General features: G+C 41.9%; 1 protein-coding gene across 2 annotated transcripts in view; it reads left to right on the top strand.

Annotated features, from left to right (window-relative positions):
* The window catches only part of CD247 (CD247 molecule), a 93760-nt gene that overhangs the window by 59924 nt on the left and 15652 nt on the right, over window positions 1–18184 (top strand). For both annotated transcript variants that reach the window (XM_029579218.1, XM_029579219.1), the window contains exons 5-6: window positions 14026–14061; window positions 16279–16335. In XM_029579218.1, the coding sequence (XP_029435078.1) occupies window positions 14026–14061; window positions 16279–16335 (93 nt within the window). The remainder of the gene's footprint in view (window positions 1–14025; window positions 14062–16278; window positions 16336–18184) is intronic.

Below are 18184 nucleotides of genomic sequence, written 5' to 3' on the forward strand. Positions count from 1 at the left end.
GTTAAGATGATCGGGCACATGATTCACATCCCTACTTATGAGCTTCACTCTGAGAACAGGCTGTAGCTTAAGGTTCACCTCTGTATTGCAGTAAATTTGTGCTGCATTTAATTTCTAGTGTTAATTGTAGAAAATTAGTTCTCCATGGACAAGCAGGACTAAATTCAGTCATACACAGGGGTGGCGGCGGCATCAGCCAGTGCCAATGCAGATCATGCTTTCTCCAGAAGTCTTTGAGCATGCGCAGGTGTTGTCATGCTGATGCTGTTGCATGAGTCTCCTCGGCCATTTTTCTTCTGCTGAAGCAAAAACGATGTTGCTCTCATTTAAGCTGCTCACTGTATTTTTCATGTGCTGCGTTTTGTTTTTCTTTGTTACTTTTCAATGTTTTCCTTCTCTTTTCTTAGCAAGTCTCCTCAAAAGAAGAAAAAAATGTTTAGAATAGTTATGTTTTACTACTATCCATTGTGTCAGGGGAAAAACCTTTTAAGATTATGCATGAAGTGCCAGGTACTTGTAGCCTGGATTGGTCACTGTTAGAAACAGGATACTGGGCTTGATGGACCCTTGGTCTGATCCACTATGGCATGAGTAACTGTGCACTGGAGGATGTCCTTTCAAACACTCTCCTAACGGGAGCTCAAGCTGAAGTTAAAGAAAACTAATAAATCTAGAACACATCAGTACTCCACCAGGAAAATATGCTTCAATCAGCAATACGATAAAGCAGAATTTCAGCCCATCATTTGCAAATGGTCCAATATCTGTATAACATTCTAAAAAAGCAAGATGACATAGCTAGTTTTCCATTGGACACACAAGGCAAGTTTATGCCTTATTGCAATGAAGCAGATGAATGTGCAAAACATCTAATTAGATCTGCTTATGAGGTTTTTGATACAGCATCAAAATCAGTCATAGTTAAAGGAACCAGGAGCTTTGCTTGGCTGAACAGCCTCAGGCTTCCAGGAAGATATGTATGATAAATTATCACCAGAACAAGGGATGTCTGGCAACTTAGTTGTTGATAACGTTAACAAGGTGGTGGGCCTCAAAGGATCACTGTTCTAAATGCAGACTTGAACAGCAACTACTACAGAATAGCAACCTTCTGTAAGGAAATACCCATTCTCAACTCTTCAGAAGACAATACTATTACCCCCTGCAGGAGGTATTGACCCTATCCTTAATATAGACATTGTCCCCAACAGCAGCAGCAACAACAAACCAGACCACAAGGCAGGGATAGAAAGAGATCCATTCAACAATCTTCAGCAAAGTCGGGACCTAATTTTTGACTAGGAGAGTTATCCCTTCTTTTCCCTAAAAGCTCTTCCTGTATGGAATAAGGCTTCCATTTTTCAACAGTGGATGCTCATCATTTCAGATCATTGGCTTCTAATGGTAATTCACATAGAATGCTTCTTGAAATTTAAAGCTATACCTTCCCTCACTCCACGTCACAATCATTCAACTGCTTCAGACCAACTACAAATATTAAAAGAAGAGGCAGCTTCCCTATTAATAAAGGCAATAGGGAGACAGAGAAAAAGAGAGAAGGACTTCTCGGATTAGCTGCAGCCGAGAGAACCCGGGGGGAGGTGTTATTGCTTCCTGCCCCGGTGGTGTACAGCGACTGCTATTTTGTGACGTGCAGGGTGGGACCCCGGAAGTGGTCATTTAAGAACAGGCCCTTAGCAGTGCGCAGTCGACTAAGCCATGCGCACTGCGGGCTTTGGCCTTCGCTGGGATTTGCAAGAATTTACTTGAAATATATCTATCGTCAGACTGCTCGTCCTACACCTCACTAGACTTACTCCATCAACATTGCTAGCACCAGGTACTTTTTATTATTGTAATTATAGTTATGGTTGTTCTCTTTCTCTCTTGAAGAATCATGATCTCTCTACTCTCAGGACCCTAATAGTGGAACCTATTGTACAGTTGCAACTCAGCCTACACACCATTTATCCTCGGAACCAGATTTTCTTTTTGTTTTGAATTTCTTAAATAAAAATGCCACACCCAAAAAGGAAGGCAAAGTTGAGATCTTCCATTAGTGTTGTGGATGTAGCTCCAGGGCAAAAAATGGTAATGCAGGGCTTATCCAGCCATTCCGATACCCCTATGGAATTGACCGCATTAGGAATGGGTCTTGAGCACAGCCCAGTTCCTCAGGTCGAAGAAACATCTTTAAGTCCAGGAGCACCGGTAGCTCCACCACCACCTGGGAAACAAGGGTATACGCCCTCAGAGCTCCCAGTGAATGATCAAGGAACTCTGAATATGTTAGAGATATGAGAAGTAGATAGTATCCTGACCCACCAGATGTGTATTAACGAGGCATCTGGATTGGAAGAGCTGGGAAGTATGATTTCTAACCCTAAACAAGAAAGTACTCCTAAAGTGGATAATCCCCCTAAAGGGAAAAAAAAGTAGGACATTGCAGTTTTAAAATCTTCAGCAGTGGTGAAACCTGTAAATGTAACACTAGAAACATTATGGAATTATATAGCAAAAATTGATGCTTCTATTACCAATCTAACTGATGTTGTTAAAGACATTAATAGCGCTTTAAAGCAGAATATGGAAAAAACTGAGAACCAACAAAAAGAGATAGCAGTAATAGAAAAACATCTGACACAAGTCGAGAAAATACAGAATCATCAAATTAAGATTGAAGATGATTTTCATAAAAAATTTGAAAATTTAGAAAACTCAATTAGAGCTTAAAATCTAAGAGCTATTAATTTCCCTATTATAAACCAAATAAGTCCAATGGAATTATTTAAGAATTACATCATACAAGTTTTAAATATTCCTGAAAAATGTTTACCTGTGATAATAAAAGCTTTCTATGTGGGTAAACGGAAGAGTGAACAAGAGCAAATACAATTAGTGCAACAAGGAGAGGGTGTAGAACATAGGAATAAAGAAGAAGATAATTCTCTAAATATTTCTGATTTATTACAAAAGTCCCATGAGGACCTTGAAGTTAAAAATAGAGGTATTCTTTTAATTCAATTTGTGTTTTTGACAGATAAAGACAACGTAATGAAATTCTTTTTCCATAATAGACAGAAATTGTTCTATGGTCAAAGAATTTGGATTTTCCATGATCTAGTTAAAAGTACACAGCTTCGCAGGAAGAAATTCCTGCAATGAGAAAAGAAGTAATAGATAAGGGTTTGTTTTTTTTTAAAGTATCCATGCAGATGTGTTATAAAATTGGAAGGGAAAAAATATCAATATCTAGATCCAGAACATCTTAAAAGTTTCCTTGCTAATGAACCGGTAATAGAATAGAGAAAGGGCAGTAAGGTTGCATTATTGCTGTTATCTTGAAAAAAAATTTTTTTCTGTTTCTGACAATCAAGCTCATGATTGGTGTATAGAAGTTAACTGATGTATTAGTTTACTTTTAATTATTATAATTAATATGGTTGTTTGTAATCAGTTCTCTTTGTATTACAAAAATAAAAAAACAAACAAAAAAAACAAAACCAAAGGCAATAGAAGATGTGGTAGACCTGATTGACAAACTTAAGAGTAGTAAATCACCTGCACTGGATGGTATACACCCCAGAGTTCTGAAGGAACTAAAAAATGAAATGTCAGACCTATTAGTAAAAATTTGTAACCTGTCATTAAAATTATCCATTGTACCTGAAGACTGGAGGATAGCTAATGTAACCCCCATATTTAAAAAGGGCTCCAGGGGAGATCCGGGAAACTACAGACCGGTTAGCCTGACTTCAGTGCCAGGAAAAATAGTGGAAAGTATTCTAAACATCAAAATCACAGAACATATAGAAAGACGTAGTTTAATGGAACAAAGTCAGCATGAGGCAAATCTTGCCTCACAAATCTGCTTCACTTTTTGAAGGAGCTAATAAACATGTGGATAAAGGTGAACCTGTAGATGTAGTGTACATGGATTTTCAGAAGGTGTTTGACAAAATTCCTCATGAGAGGCTTCTAGGAAAAATAAAAAGTCATAGGGATAGGTGGCAATGTCCTTTCATGGATTACAAACTGGCTAAAAGATAGGAAACAGAGAGTAGGATTAAATGGACAATTTTCTCAGTGGAAGGGAGTGGGCAGTGGAGTGCCTTAGGGATCTGTATTGGGACCCTTACTTTTCAATATATTTATAAATGATCTGGAAAGAAATACGAGTGAGGTAATCAAATTTGCAGATGATACAAAATTGTTCAGAGTAGTTAAATCACAAGCAGATTGAGATAAATTGCAGGAAGACCTTGTGAGGCTGGAAAATTGGGCATCAAAATGGCAGATGAAATTTAATGTGGACAAGTGCAAGGTGATGCATATAGGGAAAAATAACCCATGCTATAGTTACACAATGTTAGGTTCCATATTAGGTGCTACTACCCAAGAAAGAGATCTAGGCGTCATAGTGGATAACACATTGAAATAGTCGGTTCAGTGTGCTGCGAAAGTCAAAAAAGCAAACAGAATGTTGGGAATTATTGGAAAGGGAATGGTGAATAAAACGGAAAATGTCATAATGCCTCTATCGTCCATGGTGAGACCGCACCTTGAATACTGTGTACAATTCTGGTCGCCGCATCTCAAAAAAGATATAATTGCAATGGAGTAGGTACAGAGAAGGGCGACCAAAATGATAAATGGAATGGAACAGCTCCCCTATGAGGAAAGACTAAAGAGGTTAGGACTTTTCAGCTTGGAGAAGAGACGGCTGAGGGGGGATATGATAGAGGTGTTTAAAATCATGAGAGGTCTAGAACGGGTAGATGTGAATAGATTATTTACTCTTTCGGATAATAGAAAGACTAGGGGGCACTCCATGAAGTTGGCATGTGGCACATTTAAAACTAATCGAAGAAAGTTCTTTTTCACTCAACGCACAATTAAACTCTGGAATTTGTTGCCAGAAGATGTGGTTACTACAGTTAGTATAGCTGTGTTGAAAAAAGGATTGGATAAGTTCTTGGAGGAGAAGTCCATTACCTGCTATTAATTAAGTTGACTTAGATAATAACCACCGCTATTACTAGCACGGTAACATGGAATAGACTTAGTTTTTGGGTACTTGCCAGGTTCTTGTGGCCTGGATTGGCCACTGTTGGAAACAGGATGCTGGGCTTGATGGACCCTTGGTCTGACACAGTATGGCATGTTCTTATGTTTTTAACCAGTCAATCATGGAAAGAGGCAAAGGGTTCTACTTGAGCTAGTTCTTTATCCCAAAAAAGTCAGAAAATCTCTGCTTTATTCTGAACCTAAGAAACCTAAATGTATATCTCAAAAAAGAAAGGTTCAAGATGAATTACCTAAGCACCATCCTTCCTTGTTTCGAAGTCCACAATTGGCTGACAACCTTGGATCTGAAGGATGCTTACACATTCATACATCCATTCACTTTGACTACAGAAAAGCACTTGCATTTTATGGTAGCAGAAAATCATTATTAATACAGAGTACTCCCATTTGGCCTAGCGCCAGAATATTTACCAAGTCCTTAGCAGTTGTGGCTGCCCATGTCAGTAGAAATAATTTTCTAGTTTTGCCCTATTTAGATTGCTTATATCAAACAGATCCTTGAAAGAAGCAAGGCTAACCACTTCCTATATGTTTCACTGGGATTCATAATGAACTTCTAGAAATCTCATCTGACTCCAGTTGGAATTCATAGGCACATACTTGGATACCAAAAAGGGAAATGCCTTCCTTTCACTACAAAGAATGATCATTCTAACCCGCACAGTTCACTTGTCCAATCAGCCTTCAGTATCAGCCAGAACTTTCAAGGAGATGTTATTTACCATTGCTGCGATATGGCCTCTCACTCCCTTTGCATGTCTGCACATCAGACAGGCTCAATAGCATTTGAGACTTTATTGGAACCAGCAGTTACAGCCAATGTCTCAAAAAATATGACCCTCTAAACCTTTCACCCTTTTGTTCAGGTGGTGGAGTCCACCGTCAAATCTTTGTGGTCAGCGTTTTCATCCTCTGCAGACTATTAAGAATGGATGCCTTTAACATGGGCTGGGGAGCCCATCTCAACACTATTTGCTCTCAAGGGACTTAGACCATTCAGGAGCAGAGACTACGCACAAATCTTCTGGCATTAAGAACCATTTTCAAAATTCTCCTATTGTTCAAGCTATGGTTAAAGGGAACAGTAGTCCAAATCTGAATGGATATTTGGGTAGCGATGCAATACATAAACAAGCAAGGAGGAACGGGATCCTCAAAGCTGTGCCAGGAAGCATACAAGCATTTGAATTAGGTCACCTTAAGGAAAATACATCTTAAATCATTTCATTTGCAAGGCAAAAAATATCGTAGCAGATTCTTTGAATTGTCAACTAGAGGTTCTTGACTGGTCTCTTCATCCCAGCACGGTTTAATTCCTCTCTAGACTCTGAAGGCCACAAATAGACCTCTTTGCAACCCCATTCAGCTACAGACTTCCTTCATACTGCTCAAAAAGCCCAGCATCCAATGCCCTAATGTCTGATGCTGTTTTGATCTCATAGAGCTAAGGCCCAATGTATGCTTTTCCACCAATACCTCTCATATCCAAAACAAGGAAAGACAAAGGGAAGAATTTCTAACAGCCCACTTTTCATCTGTGTCAAATATGGTTGCCATGGTTTCAAAGGCTAGTAGTTAATCAACCAATTTGACTACAAATATTCTCAAATCTATTGACTCAATACAATGCGTAACTTATTCTCCTCAACCTTCAGTCTTTAGCACTTACAGCATGAATATTTAAAGTGAAGTAGTGCAAGCAATGCCCTTACCACAGAGGTAAGAGAGGTAATTTTAGCAGCAAGAAGGCCTTCTAACAGATATTTCTACAACTTTAAATGGAAAAGGTTTAAGATTTGGTATCCATCCTAGGAGGATCCATTCAAATGCTTGACTTCAGCACTACTGGGGTATGTGCTCAGTCCCTCTAAATCAGGATTGAAGACTGTCAGAGTTCACTTAAGTGCTATTTCGGTGTATTACCAACATTCAAAAGGTTTTCCAATACCTTGCCATCCCATTGTGGCAAAATTCATTAAAAGCCTCTACAATCGTCATCATCATCTTATTAAGGTTCTCCTCAATGGGATCTAAATGAATGCATTCTCCATTTTAATGTTTAGCATCAATTGAATTTAAATCTTTCTTGGAAAGTGGTTTTTGATAGCAGTAACCTTGGCCCAGAGAGTAAGTGAGCTCCATTAATTTCTCAGTTTCATAGAAATCAGTCCATAAAAATACCAACTTTTCTTTCTAAAACCTCATTCCATCATAGCTGAACAAACGCTTATCAGACTGTAGATCTCCTCTTATTTTCAGGGGCGGTTTGTGGGAAAATAGTGGCCCATGGGTACCCAATTACATATACAATATAATTTACATATATATGTACACACCCCTATACACACACAAAGTATACATAAATTTCCTGTTAGCTGTACTTTAATTTGCACTCATGCTTATTAGGTTGGTCGTAACTCCGAGTTAGTTGTCCGCTATTTGTTATTTATAATAATTTCATAATTTTAAATTTTGTTGACTGTTGTTTTTGTTATTTGTAATATTTTAAATTTTAAGTCTTCCTCAGCTTTATAAGTTCTCACGAAGTTAGCCCTTTTATTTTCACCCTCTTACTCAATGTAATTTCTTGTTTCTTAATTTTCCTGTTCGATGTAATTTGTCTAATTTTTCTAATTTTCTTGTTCAATGTAATTTCCAACTTTGGTTCTATGTAAACAGACGTGATATGTACCAGTACATGAACATCGGTATATAAAAGCTCTTAAATAAATAAATATATTTTGGTATGGTCGTCCCATATCAACACAGTACTATTTGCCAACACTCAAAGAATAACAACCCCACCTATGAAAAAGAATACCACAAATATTACACCAGAATCTAAAATATCAATACACCTCCTATCAGGAAAACAGAACAGGCCACGCTACTACAGAACCCTACAGAGAAACCACATGCTAAAAGAATGCTTCATCTCAGTCTTTGCATGCAGAACACAAACGCTCACCAAATACAGAATACAAAATGAAGTAGCACAAATGACAAAAACTGAAATGGAAACTCCATGTATTAACAACAGACAAATAGAACCACCATTCCTCATAAAACAAATAAAATCAAGAAACATAAAGCATCAGTTATAATAGTAAAATCATAATAAAAGAATATTTTAAAACTACTGATAAATAGAATTTCTATTAATTAAAATCATATACATTTTTTACAATGTCCCAAACATTAATAAAATATTTCAAAACAGCACATATATCAAATAACATTCAATAATTAAAACTAATAAGGATTTTAAAAAGCCCCTGCTGTCCCCTTCTGTGGGAGCTCTTTATTTCCAGTCACCCTGATATTGTCGAGGATTAGGTGGTTATCCTCTCTCTCTCTCTCACACACATACTCACATGTCCATTCTCTCTCACACATACACATTCATGCTCTTATACCCACCATAACTTCTTGCTCTCACTGACACTGACACACTCTCAGGCTCTAAGACACTCCCCCTCCACAAACTCACACCCCCACACACTGACCCCCAGGCAGGCTCCCATTCATTTTCACACCACTCCCTCCCCATCCCCCAGGCATGCACACATTCATTTTCACACACAGACCCCCAGGCAGGCACCTATGCATTCACACTCATACACCCCCAGGCAGAGTCCCATTCATACACATGCACACACTAAAGGCAGACCCCCCTCTCTTTCTTTTGCCAACAACCTCGGAACCTCTCTCATTCCTCTGCTGCCACTGTCACTGCTGCCGCATGGCTATTGGGGAGGTGCCGATTGCTGCTACTGACACTGAAGCCCATTCTGCTGCCTCCTCTGTGCAGGCCCCGTGGGCTTCCACTTTCTCCATGCTGATCTCGTACATTGTAAGATCCGCATAGAGAAAGTGCTATTCTTGCACATTCCCAAAGATTACATGTGCCAATCACTAAAAAGTAATTTTTTTTTTTTTTTTTACCTTTGCTGGCTGATCTAAGTTTTCTAATCGGTTGGTCACAGGCTTTTTTTCCCCCACCTTCCCTTTCTTATTTTTTTGCCAATTCCTTTTATATTGTCTTTTTTTCTATTTCTTTTCTCTCCATCTTCTTCTCTCAAACACACACTCAGGTTCTCATTCTCACATGCTTTCTCGCTCTCTCACACACACACACACACACACACACACACGCTCTCACATGCTGTGTCTCATATAATCATTCATACACAGGCTCTCACTGTCACATACTGTCTCTCATACAATCATTCATACACACAGGCTCTCACTGGCACATGCTCTCTCTCATACAATCATTCATACACACAGTCTCTCACTTGCACATGCTCTCTCTATCTCACACACACAGAGGCTCTCACATGCTGTCTCTGCAAACATCCAGATCCTCACTCCCACACACAATTTCTCAACTCATTTCATAAACGCACACACACACACTCTACAGACCCTCAGCCTCTCTCTCTCCTCTGTGCCTCCTCTTTGCGGGTCGCCGCAGGATGGGCTCTGCAGCGGCCCTGATCTTCTCGGGCCGCGGCGGCCCTGCTACCGGGCCTCTTCCTCTTCTCGGGCCGCTGCTCCTCTTCTGCACGCGCTGATGCTCCTCCTCCTTCCTGCCCAAGCAGCTCCGGCAACGTTTACTTCCGGGGCCGCACAGGTAGGAAGGAGGAGGAGCATCAGCATGTTTAAACGTGATCTTTTTCTTCTGGCCGTGGCGACGTGAGCCTCTCCACAGTCCTGCCCATCTGTCTGTCGCTGCTCAGCGGCCACATGAGCCTCCTTGCGCCCGGGGGCATTGGCTCCCCTCGGGATACCACTGCTTGCGGCGCCCCCTAATACTTTGGTTGGAAACTTTATAATACAAAAAAAAAAAATCACGTGACAGGAGTGACCAGCCCACCGGGGGAAGCCCGATCCTCCGATAGGTCAATCCGCCCCTGCTTATTTTACTTGAAAAGGTTCAAACCTCACAGCAAATATGAACAATTCCTTTCCTACTACTTAAGGCCTACCAGTTAAGAAACCAATCCTCTCAACCTGGTTTTTCTGACCATTTCCTACTGCTATGCTAATTCTGGAATTCACCTTGCTAATAAAGTGAAAGCTCATCAAGCATAAGCGATTTCAATTTCAAATAGCAAGCCCTTTGCCCTGCCTCAAGAGATCTGCAAGGTACTCTAGACACCTTTGTCAAGTATTACTGTCTAAAAGAGGACTCTTACAGGGATGATAGTTTTGGAAGACAGTTCTTAAAACGTATTTAGCGAAGGAGCTTCAACTCTCCCTCCATCTTCTCTGACCATCAAAGACAATATCCTAGTGCAACCCTCAGCTTGGGAGTCTCCACTTGTGTGGCTGAATTTGCTCCTGCTTGTTTATGGAGAAAGCAAAATTGCTTATCTGTAACATGTGTTCTCCATAGACAGCAGGACAAGTCAACAGCACAATACCACTCTCCTCCCCACAGAGTTGAAGTTTAGCTTGTAGAATGACAGACTTACACATGCTCAGAAAGACTTCTAGGACTTTTGATCTGAGAGAGCATGTTCTGAGTTGGCACCATCCAGTAACATTACTTACTTGTGTGGCTGTCTATGGCGAACACCTGTTATAGGTAAGCAACTTTGCTGTATGAGGGGGAGGAGGTAATTATTCTGATGAGATCTACAATTGTTTGATATAAACTTATTTTTTAAAATTCAGATTAGTTTGATCCTGCGAATGTTTGCATAAATCCAAACTATTTGAAAATAGTGAAACTCTGCATATATTCACACCTAAGCAGGGTCAAATATGAGATATAGTCACATGGTACCCTGTTCAGAGTGATCCAGACTGATTTGTGGTCTGCATCTGTTTTAAGTTAAGAATCCAAAACAGGGCAATTACCCACAACTAACAAAGCAAAAGATACACAAACATTACAACTCAGGCCATGGAGTGTTTACTGCAATTATAAAATGTAAAAATAGAAAAAGCATCCATAAAACCAACACTGTATGCGGTTACTCCACCATATCCAACCATCTGAGCATCTTATTTACTGTGATGGATGGTATCTTAGTGACATCAGCAAGAACATTCAAATAAGTATGTGCTCCACTGTTGGATACCTATTAAACCAAATCATATTCTAAAGCAGAGCCAGCAAATATTGCAGTGCTACTCCATACTTTCATCACAGATAGAGGAGCTTGGTTTTGAATACTTCCCCCCAGGCTGGTCTATCAATCGGGTCGATACAGTAAGGCCGCGTTAGAAAGAGTGCGGCAGTGCCGGGCGCACCCTCGTTTGCCCCACGCACTGTTCTGATCACATACCGCTCGATACTCTATTGAAATGGCATGCAAATGCAAGCCGTGTCTGCAAAGCGTTAGGCGAAGCGTTAGGCCCGCGCAACCCATTTTACTGTATAGGCGCTTAATACAGCGCCTATACAGTATCCTGGGTGCACTATTACCTGTCATTTCAAATGTCATTTCAAATGACATTTGAAATGACAGGCACCAGGAAGTGGATCCCAACTTTAACCCATGAAAACCTAAAAACCGAAAATCCCTTCCTCCCAAAGCGGCTTGACATGTGCCAACTTACCTTTTGTTGCTTTTCAGCCCCTTCCCTTCTCTGCCGCCCTCCGGAGGGGGCAGCCGGCGGCGAAAACGGCTCGCAGCTGTCCCCCCGCGCAGGTCCCGGTTCTCCTGGAGGAAAAATCCTCCCCCCCCCTCGGAGAACCCAGCTGGGGTTGAGAGGCGCGAGTACTGAGTAAATCCCCTTCCCCAGGGCAGTGCCCCCGACAGGGGCTGCAAGGTTGTGAGGGAAGTGAAGCAAAGCGTGCTTTCATTGGCCTGAGCGGCCGTCAATTTGGGCGCTCCAGCCAATGAAAGCACATAGACGGGCGCGCGTGACGTCACGGCGTGCGTCACGCCCATCTATGTGCTTTCATTGGCTGGGGCGCCCAAATTGACGGCCGCTCAGGCCAATGAAAGTACGCTTCGCTACCTTGCAGCCCCTGTCAGGGGCACTGCCCTGGGGAAGGGGATTCACTCAGTACTCGCCCCTCTCAACCCCAGCTGGGTTCTCCGGGGAGGGGGAGGATTTTTCCTCCAGGGCACTGGAGGCGCTAGGACTCCGGTTCCTCCCAAAAGACGCTGCACATGGTCGCAAGGGAACGCTGCAAGCCGCTTTCACCGCCGGCTGCCCCTCCGGAGGACGGCAGAGAAGGGAAGGAGCTGAAAGCAACAAAAAGTAAGAAAACAACAAAAAGTCGCTTCGGGAGGAGGGGATTTTAGGTTTTTAGAGGTTTCCTTTTGGGGGAAAGTTTGCCGCCTACCATTACCCCTGCCTCTAACGCAGGGGTAAGGGTAGGCGGTAAGTTAGCAGGTTAAACGCGCGGCAAAATGGCAGGGTAAAATAGCGATAGTCGGGGCGCGCGTTACTGTATGGGAGGGAATAGCTAATTCGATTGTTTACATCTAATATACATGCCGCGTGCGGAAGGGGTTACCCGGGGATTTAAAGAGGCGGTAAGGATGGGTTAAAGGGGATAGTGTATCACAGGAAGGGCTAACGCGGCCGGAAAGTGAGTAGAAAGCGGGTTAGGAGCAGGGTAACCGCGGCCCCACTTTACTGTGTCGACCTGTATGTAAGCAAAAGAAGCAGCAGTCCTCCTAAGCAACTTAGTAACCTTTATCTGGCAGAGATTTGTCTCAGAAGAAAATGTTTGACTACGATTTTTGTCTTGCCCTGTCTCTGATGTTTATCTCCCAAGTTGTTTGTACACTGTGTAGATGGAAGAGGTTTTATTTTTTTTTCAGGGTGGGAAGGGGTGTCTGCAGACAAAACATAGCATGTCATAGTGGAAAAATTCATACCAAACCAAAAGAAGTGTGTAGCTTTGAAGTGCGCTGGTAGAGTAAGGCCTCCTCTCCACACCTCAGAGCAACTTGCATTTCCGTCTGTGGTTCTAACACACAGCTGACAGACACACATCTTTTGTGCTTGAACAGAGAAGAGAACAAATACTTATTAAAGCAGTTGTATTTAATAGATGCTTTTTGCTAGTCCATGAGGTATTAAGGAGAGAAGACCTCATCCCTGGAAGAGCAAGGGCACAGGAGATGGAGAAGTTTTACAAATTGTACTGTAGATCTACACCAAAAAAAAAACCAAAAACACAGTGGCAGGAGTCACCCCACTTTGTCAAGAGTAATGGGGTGAGAGCTAGGAGCAGAGTTAAAGTCCTGCTTCTTTCCACTGGCATTCACTGTGACCTTGAGCAAGTCAGCGGTTCGGATATACTAAACGGTTCTATGGGGAAAACTGCTTAATACATCTGAACTTCTGTATCTCTCTGTGCCTCAGGTGTTTATCTCAGGTGCTTATTTAGATTGTAAACGTTTCCAGGCAGCGATGCAGGACCTCTGTGAAACTGGTTGTAGGGTGTCCTGGTTTAAAGTATCCTATACAGGCTGAAATAAATGAGAGTGCTTACTTTGCAATAAGTTATAGAGTTGTTTGGGCTCCTCAGCTTGAATGTCTTTTTTTTTTTTGAGTCCTTGAATCCCAGCTGTTGGCCAGGATTTTAGGGTATGTAACCCATAAAGGATGACTAAAGCGGAAGCAGATTTAAAAATAATAATTATAAGAGGGGTTCATCTGATAGCTGATCTAACTGGGATATTAAAAAAAAAATAAATTCACATCTGCATCAGCTTTTTCTAACCTTCCCCAAATTTGCTAGTAAAAATCAGATAGATTGTACCAAGGATCTTGTCATTCAAACCAGGCTGAAATCTGCCAGGTTTGAGCTGAACCTCATGTTTGTACATATGTCAATTAATTGCAGTACTCTATGCAAATTCATCTCCCGCTGTATATATACATTTTGGGATGGGAGCCCTCAAGCAGTTGTATTCAGTGTCTCTTACACTCACACTTTTTCCCCCCTTCTTTTCACAGCATAAACGGAACCACCCCCAGGACACGGTTTACACTGTAAGTGAGGAAAGGCCTGAGATCTCGCTGACTTGAGTGTTATTGAGAATACTGTTCACTTACATTGCAAGAGGATACATTTGCATATGATAAAGCCCCTCCATGAGAGGCAACTCAGGGAATTAAAAACATCATGGACTAGTAGACTGTCTTGTTGCGGATTGGTAACTGTTTAAAGGTTAGGAAATAGGACTAAATGATCAGTTTTCTTAGTGGAGAGAGGTAAACAGCGTGCCCCAGTGATCTGTACTGGGACCAGTGTTTAATTTACTACTACTCTAGAAAAGGAAGCAGTGAGCGAGATGATCAGATTTGCAGCTGACACAAAATTATTCAAAGTAGCTAAAACACACACAGACTGAGGAGTTGCAGGAGAATCTTGCGAGACTGGGGAACTGGGCATTGAAATGGCAGCTGATATTTACTGTGCAGTAGTGCAAAGTGATGCACATAGGGAAAAATAACCCCGCTGATCCATATAATGATGCTTGGTTCTACATTAGGAGTTACCACCCAGGAAAAGTGTTGTCACTGTGGACAGCATAATAAAACCCTCAACTGTGTATGTAGCAGAGCCAAAAAAGCAACTAGAATGTTAGTAATTGTGAAGAAAGACATAGAGAACAAATCTGAGAATTTCATATTGTTTTTGTTTCAATCCATGGTGCAACTACACCTTGTATCGTGCGTACAGTTCTGGTCACCCTTTCTCAAAAAAAAAAAAAAAAAAAGATGTAGCAGAACTAGGAAAGCTACAGAGGAGCACAACTAATGACAGTGGATGGAATGGCTCCCTTACGAAGAAAGGCTAAACAAGTTATTTGGCTTTTTAAGAGAGCTTTTTTTTTTTTTTAAGAGAGATTTTTTTTACTCCATGCCCAATTAAGCTGTGGAATTACTGGCAGAGAATGTAGTCACAGCAAGAAGTAGAGCTGTTTTGAGAAAAAGATTTGAACAAGTGTCTGAAGAACACATTCATTGACCATTATTAGCCAAGTAGGGCTGGGGTTCGCTACCTCCTTATTTCGGGTGTGATTCCCTCCCATTGTGATTTGCTAGATACTATCCAAATGCATAAGGTGTAGTGCTAGGCACATTAGGATCCACAAAGTGACAAGACGATTCAGTCAGTTACATAGGCTTGCAAAGCAATTCCACATTTATTAATAAACGTGTATCAGGAGGAATTGTTTTAGGTCCCCTTTCTGTACAGCAAGGGTATGAGAAATTGAATGCCCTGTCTCCCGACCCCACTGGGGACACAAAACTGACTGGACCCTGACCAGACCAGGACAACTAAACCTCCCATTAAATAAAATTAAAAGCTGTACAAAGTAGGGTACATGGGTGGTTTGAGGACCGTGGTCAGCAAACTTCCCTTCCCTCTCCCCATGCCAAGCCATAACTGACCCTATTCCCACCATGCCTCACCTTGCCAAGAGAGAGACAGAAAATAAAAAGCTGATGCCAGATGCAGTGTGATTCTGCTAGCTTGTGAGGCAGCCTTCTTCCAGAGCCGCTCTATGAGATTCCTCCTCCTGTTCTTTCCCCATACTTCAGTAGCAGAAAGGCTGTTTTCAGCCGGCTTTCCTTCTATAGGAATCAATTTCTGGAGTAGTAAATAAATAAATGGGTTATTTTAATGTGAGCCTTCTGAGTTAGTCTGGTGTAGCACTTTGTAGACTCGAAAGCTCATGCCTCAAACTGGTTAGTCTATAAGGTGCATGCTGTTTTCTCTACTAATTTCATTCCTCTAAACACAAGATGAATTGTATTGTAATCATGGTGGCAATGTGTGACTTTAATGATGGTACCAGCTTTACTCTATTTTCTCTTCAAACTACAAAACTTGATGACTTTCTGAATATAGGGAGTTTTATTTACAATCCAAGGTTCAGACTGTTTCAGCTATATAACTTCATTCCTGAGCACTGGGTTGAGTATGGGAATTTGTAAACTCAACTTCCCAAAGTGGAACAATTGCAACTGGGCAAACTGAATGGACCAATTTGGTCGTTCTCTGCCACCATTTACTGTTTTACAATCTGACACTCCTTTTTTTCAGCACTTGTATCTAAAGTGCATTACCAACAAATGACAATTATAATGTAAAAATAGCACCATCTTTCCAAGGATCATTCTGACTCAGTAAGAGAAAACTGTTCTTATAGCACATATTTCCCAAGTGCATAACCCAATACATTTATTTCTTTTTAGGCTCTGCAGAAGGAAAAGATGGGGGAGGCATACAGTGAACTTAGGGTAAAAGGAGAGGTGAGTCCCATCTGCATAGAGCATGGCCCTAGAACCATGCTCGTGAGCTCCTGCTGTAAGCATCCCACGCTCTGATCACGCCTGTTGTCATATGGTTCTAGAAAGATTAGAGCACAGCAAGAAATGTGGGGCTGGAGTAAGTAGTGAGAGAGGGATATGCTAGCCATAAGAATAAAACCCAGTGAAAAGAAAACCAACAAATTCATTGCATAGAGAGTTTTTGTAAAGCTAGAGGCAAACTTTTGAGATTTAGGGTTAAGAGCTGTAATCCTAACTTGAAACTTAGGACATCAGTGGCACAAACAAATCTGTGCTTCACTATGCTATTCTATACTTTTGGCTAATTCATTCAACAGGTTCTTTTAATTACATTTTCCTAGTGTGTAGACAGATAGACTCAGGACTAGTGGGTTATGCTCCCCTGCCAGCAGTATACATACCCCTGCAGTGACCTCAGCCTGCCAGTATTCTCCATCTCCAGCAGATGGTAGATGTGCATCTCCCTATGGGGATTGCTTCAGATTTGGAAGAAGAATTTTAGAAAAGAAAGAATTCCTGAGGTGCTTTCTGTGGTCCCTCAGAGGTGTTCCTTGGTCCGGTAGATTGTTTATGTGGTGTGGACTTAGCTGATTGTACAGCTTAAAGGCAGCAGGTGCAGGAAGCAGAGCGCGGCAGTAATGGCAGGTGCCCTCTCCCCCTACAGCTGGAGACAGTCTCCACTCAGCCAGGTAAGGCTGAGCTCCGGTAAATTAAAAAAAAAATATATATATATATAGTTTAGGCAGACGGTGCAGAGGGGTTTACAGGACTTCCTCCAGTCTCTGTTCTTGGCGCGCTGTCCCGACATTCGTTCCCACTCCCGTGGGGCTTAGGGGAACTGGGCAGCCTGCCGGATTGAGCAGCCTACGTGGGCTAGGCCCCGCAGTTAGGCTTTTCCCTGTTGCCTGCGTGATAGACCACAGCAGTGTTTTTTTGTGCACTTCTGTGCATGCTTGAGTACCTGTTTTGGGCTCGTCCTTTGTCCGCACATTTTTAAGTGTATTGGCAGTGCATCCAGATTTTGGCGCACAGCTTGGGCATGTGCTTTTTTACGGCACTTGCAAGCGCCTAATTTTTGTGCACATAAAATTTGTGCGCTTGAATTTTTCAGTGCGAGCCGGCTGGAAGCACGTTCCCCGTTGGCTGTACACGACTAGTGCTGGTGAACAAGAAAACTAAGCACCTTTCTCTCTGTGTTGCCTGTCCTATTCAGGCATCTCAGCCTGGAAAAACATGTAACGTGTCAGCACTGCTTAGATGCTAAGGGTGAATGGTCTTCCTCTGATTTTGCTAAGCCTAGGTCCTCCCAGCCTGATGATGGTCTGGCTAAGGATTTGGCTGGAGGTACACCGGACCTTGGAACTCCCTTGACTGGTTCCTTTGCAGGATATGGCAGCTCAGTGGGACCCACTCCAGTACCTTCTCGTTTTGGCCTGGATCCTTCTGCCTTTTCTTGGCTAGAGGTTTTTTTTCAAGGATTGCAATCCTTTATTCAGGCACAGTCCTCAGCTTCGACCAATCCTGTCAGGTCTGATCCACAGCTGGTGGCCCCCTCCTTCTTCCAATCCTAAATTTAAGCTCAGAAGCACGCCTCAGTTAGCTGTGGGTATCCCATATGGGGGCCCGGATGGGGAAATTTTTCCGGGACAGGAACAGTCTTAGACTATGTTGCAGTTCTTTCATAGAGATGAAATGCCAGCCCTGATTTCCCAGACCTTGAAGATGCTGGGTGTACCTGAACAGATTATGTGGCTGAATCAAAGAAGAAGCCTATTTTGGTTTTCTTACATAAAGCCTCTAGCTTTTTCCC

Source organism: Rhinatrema bivittatum, chromosome 15 (assembly GCF_901001135.1).
Source record: "Rhinatrema bivittatum chromosome 15, aRhiBiv1.1, whole genome shotgun sequence".
Lineage (NCBI taxonomy): Eukaryota > Metazoa > Chordata > Amphibia > Gymnophiona > Rhinatrematidae > Rhinatrema > Rhinatrema bivittatum.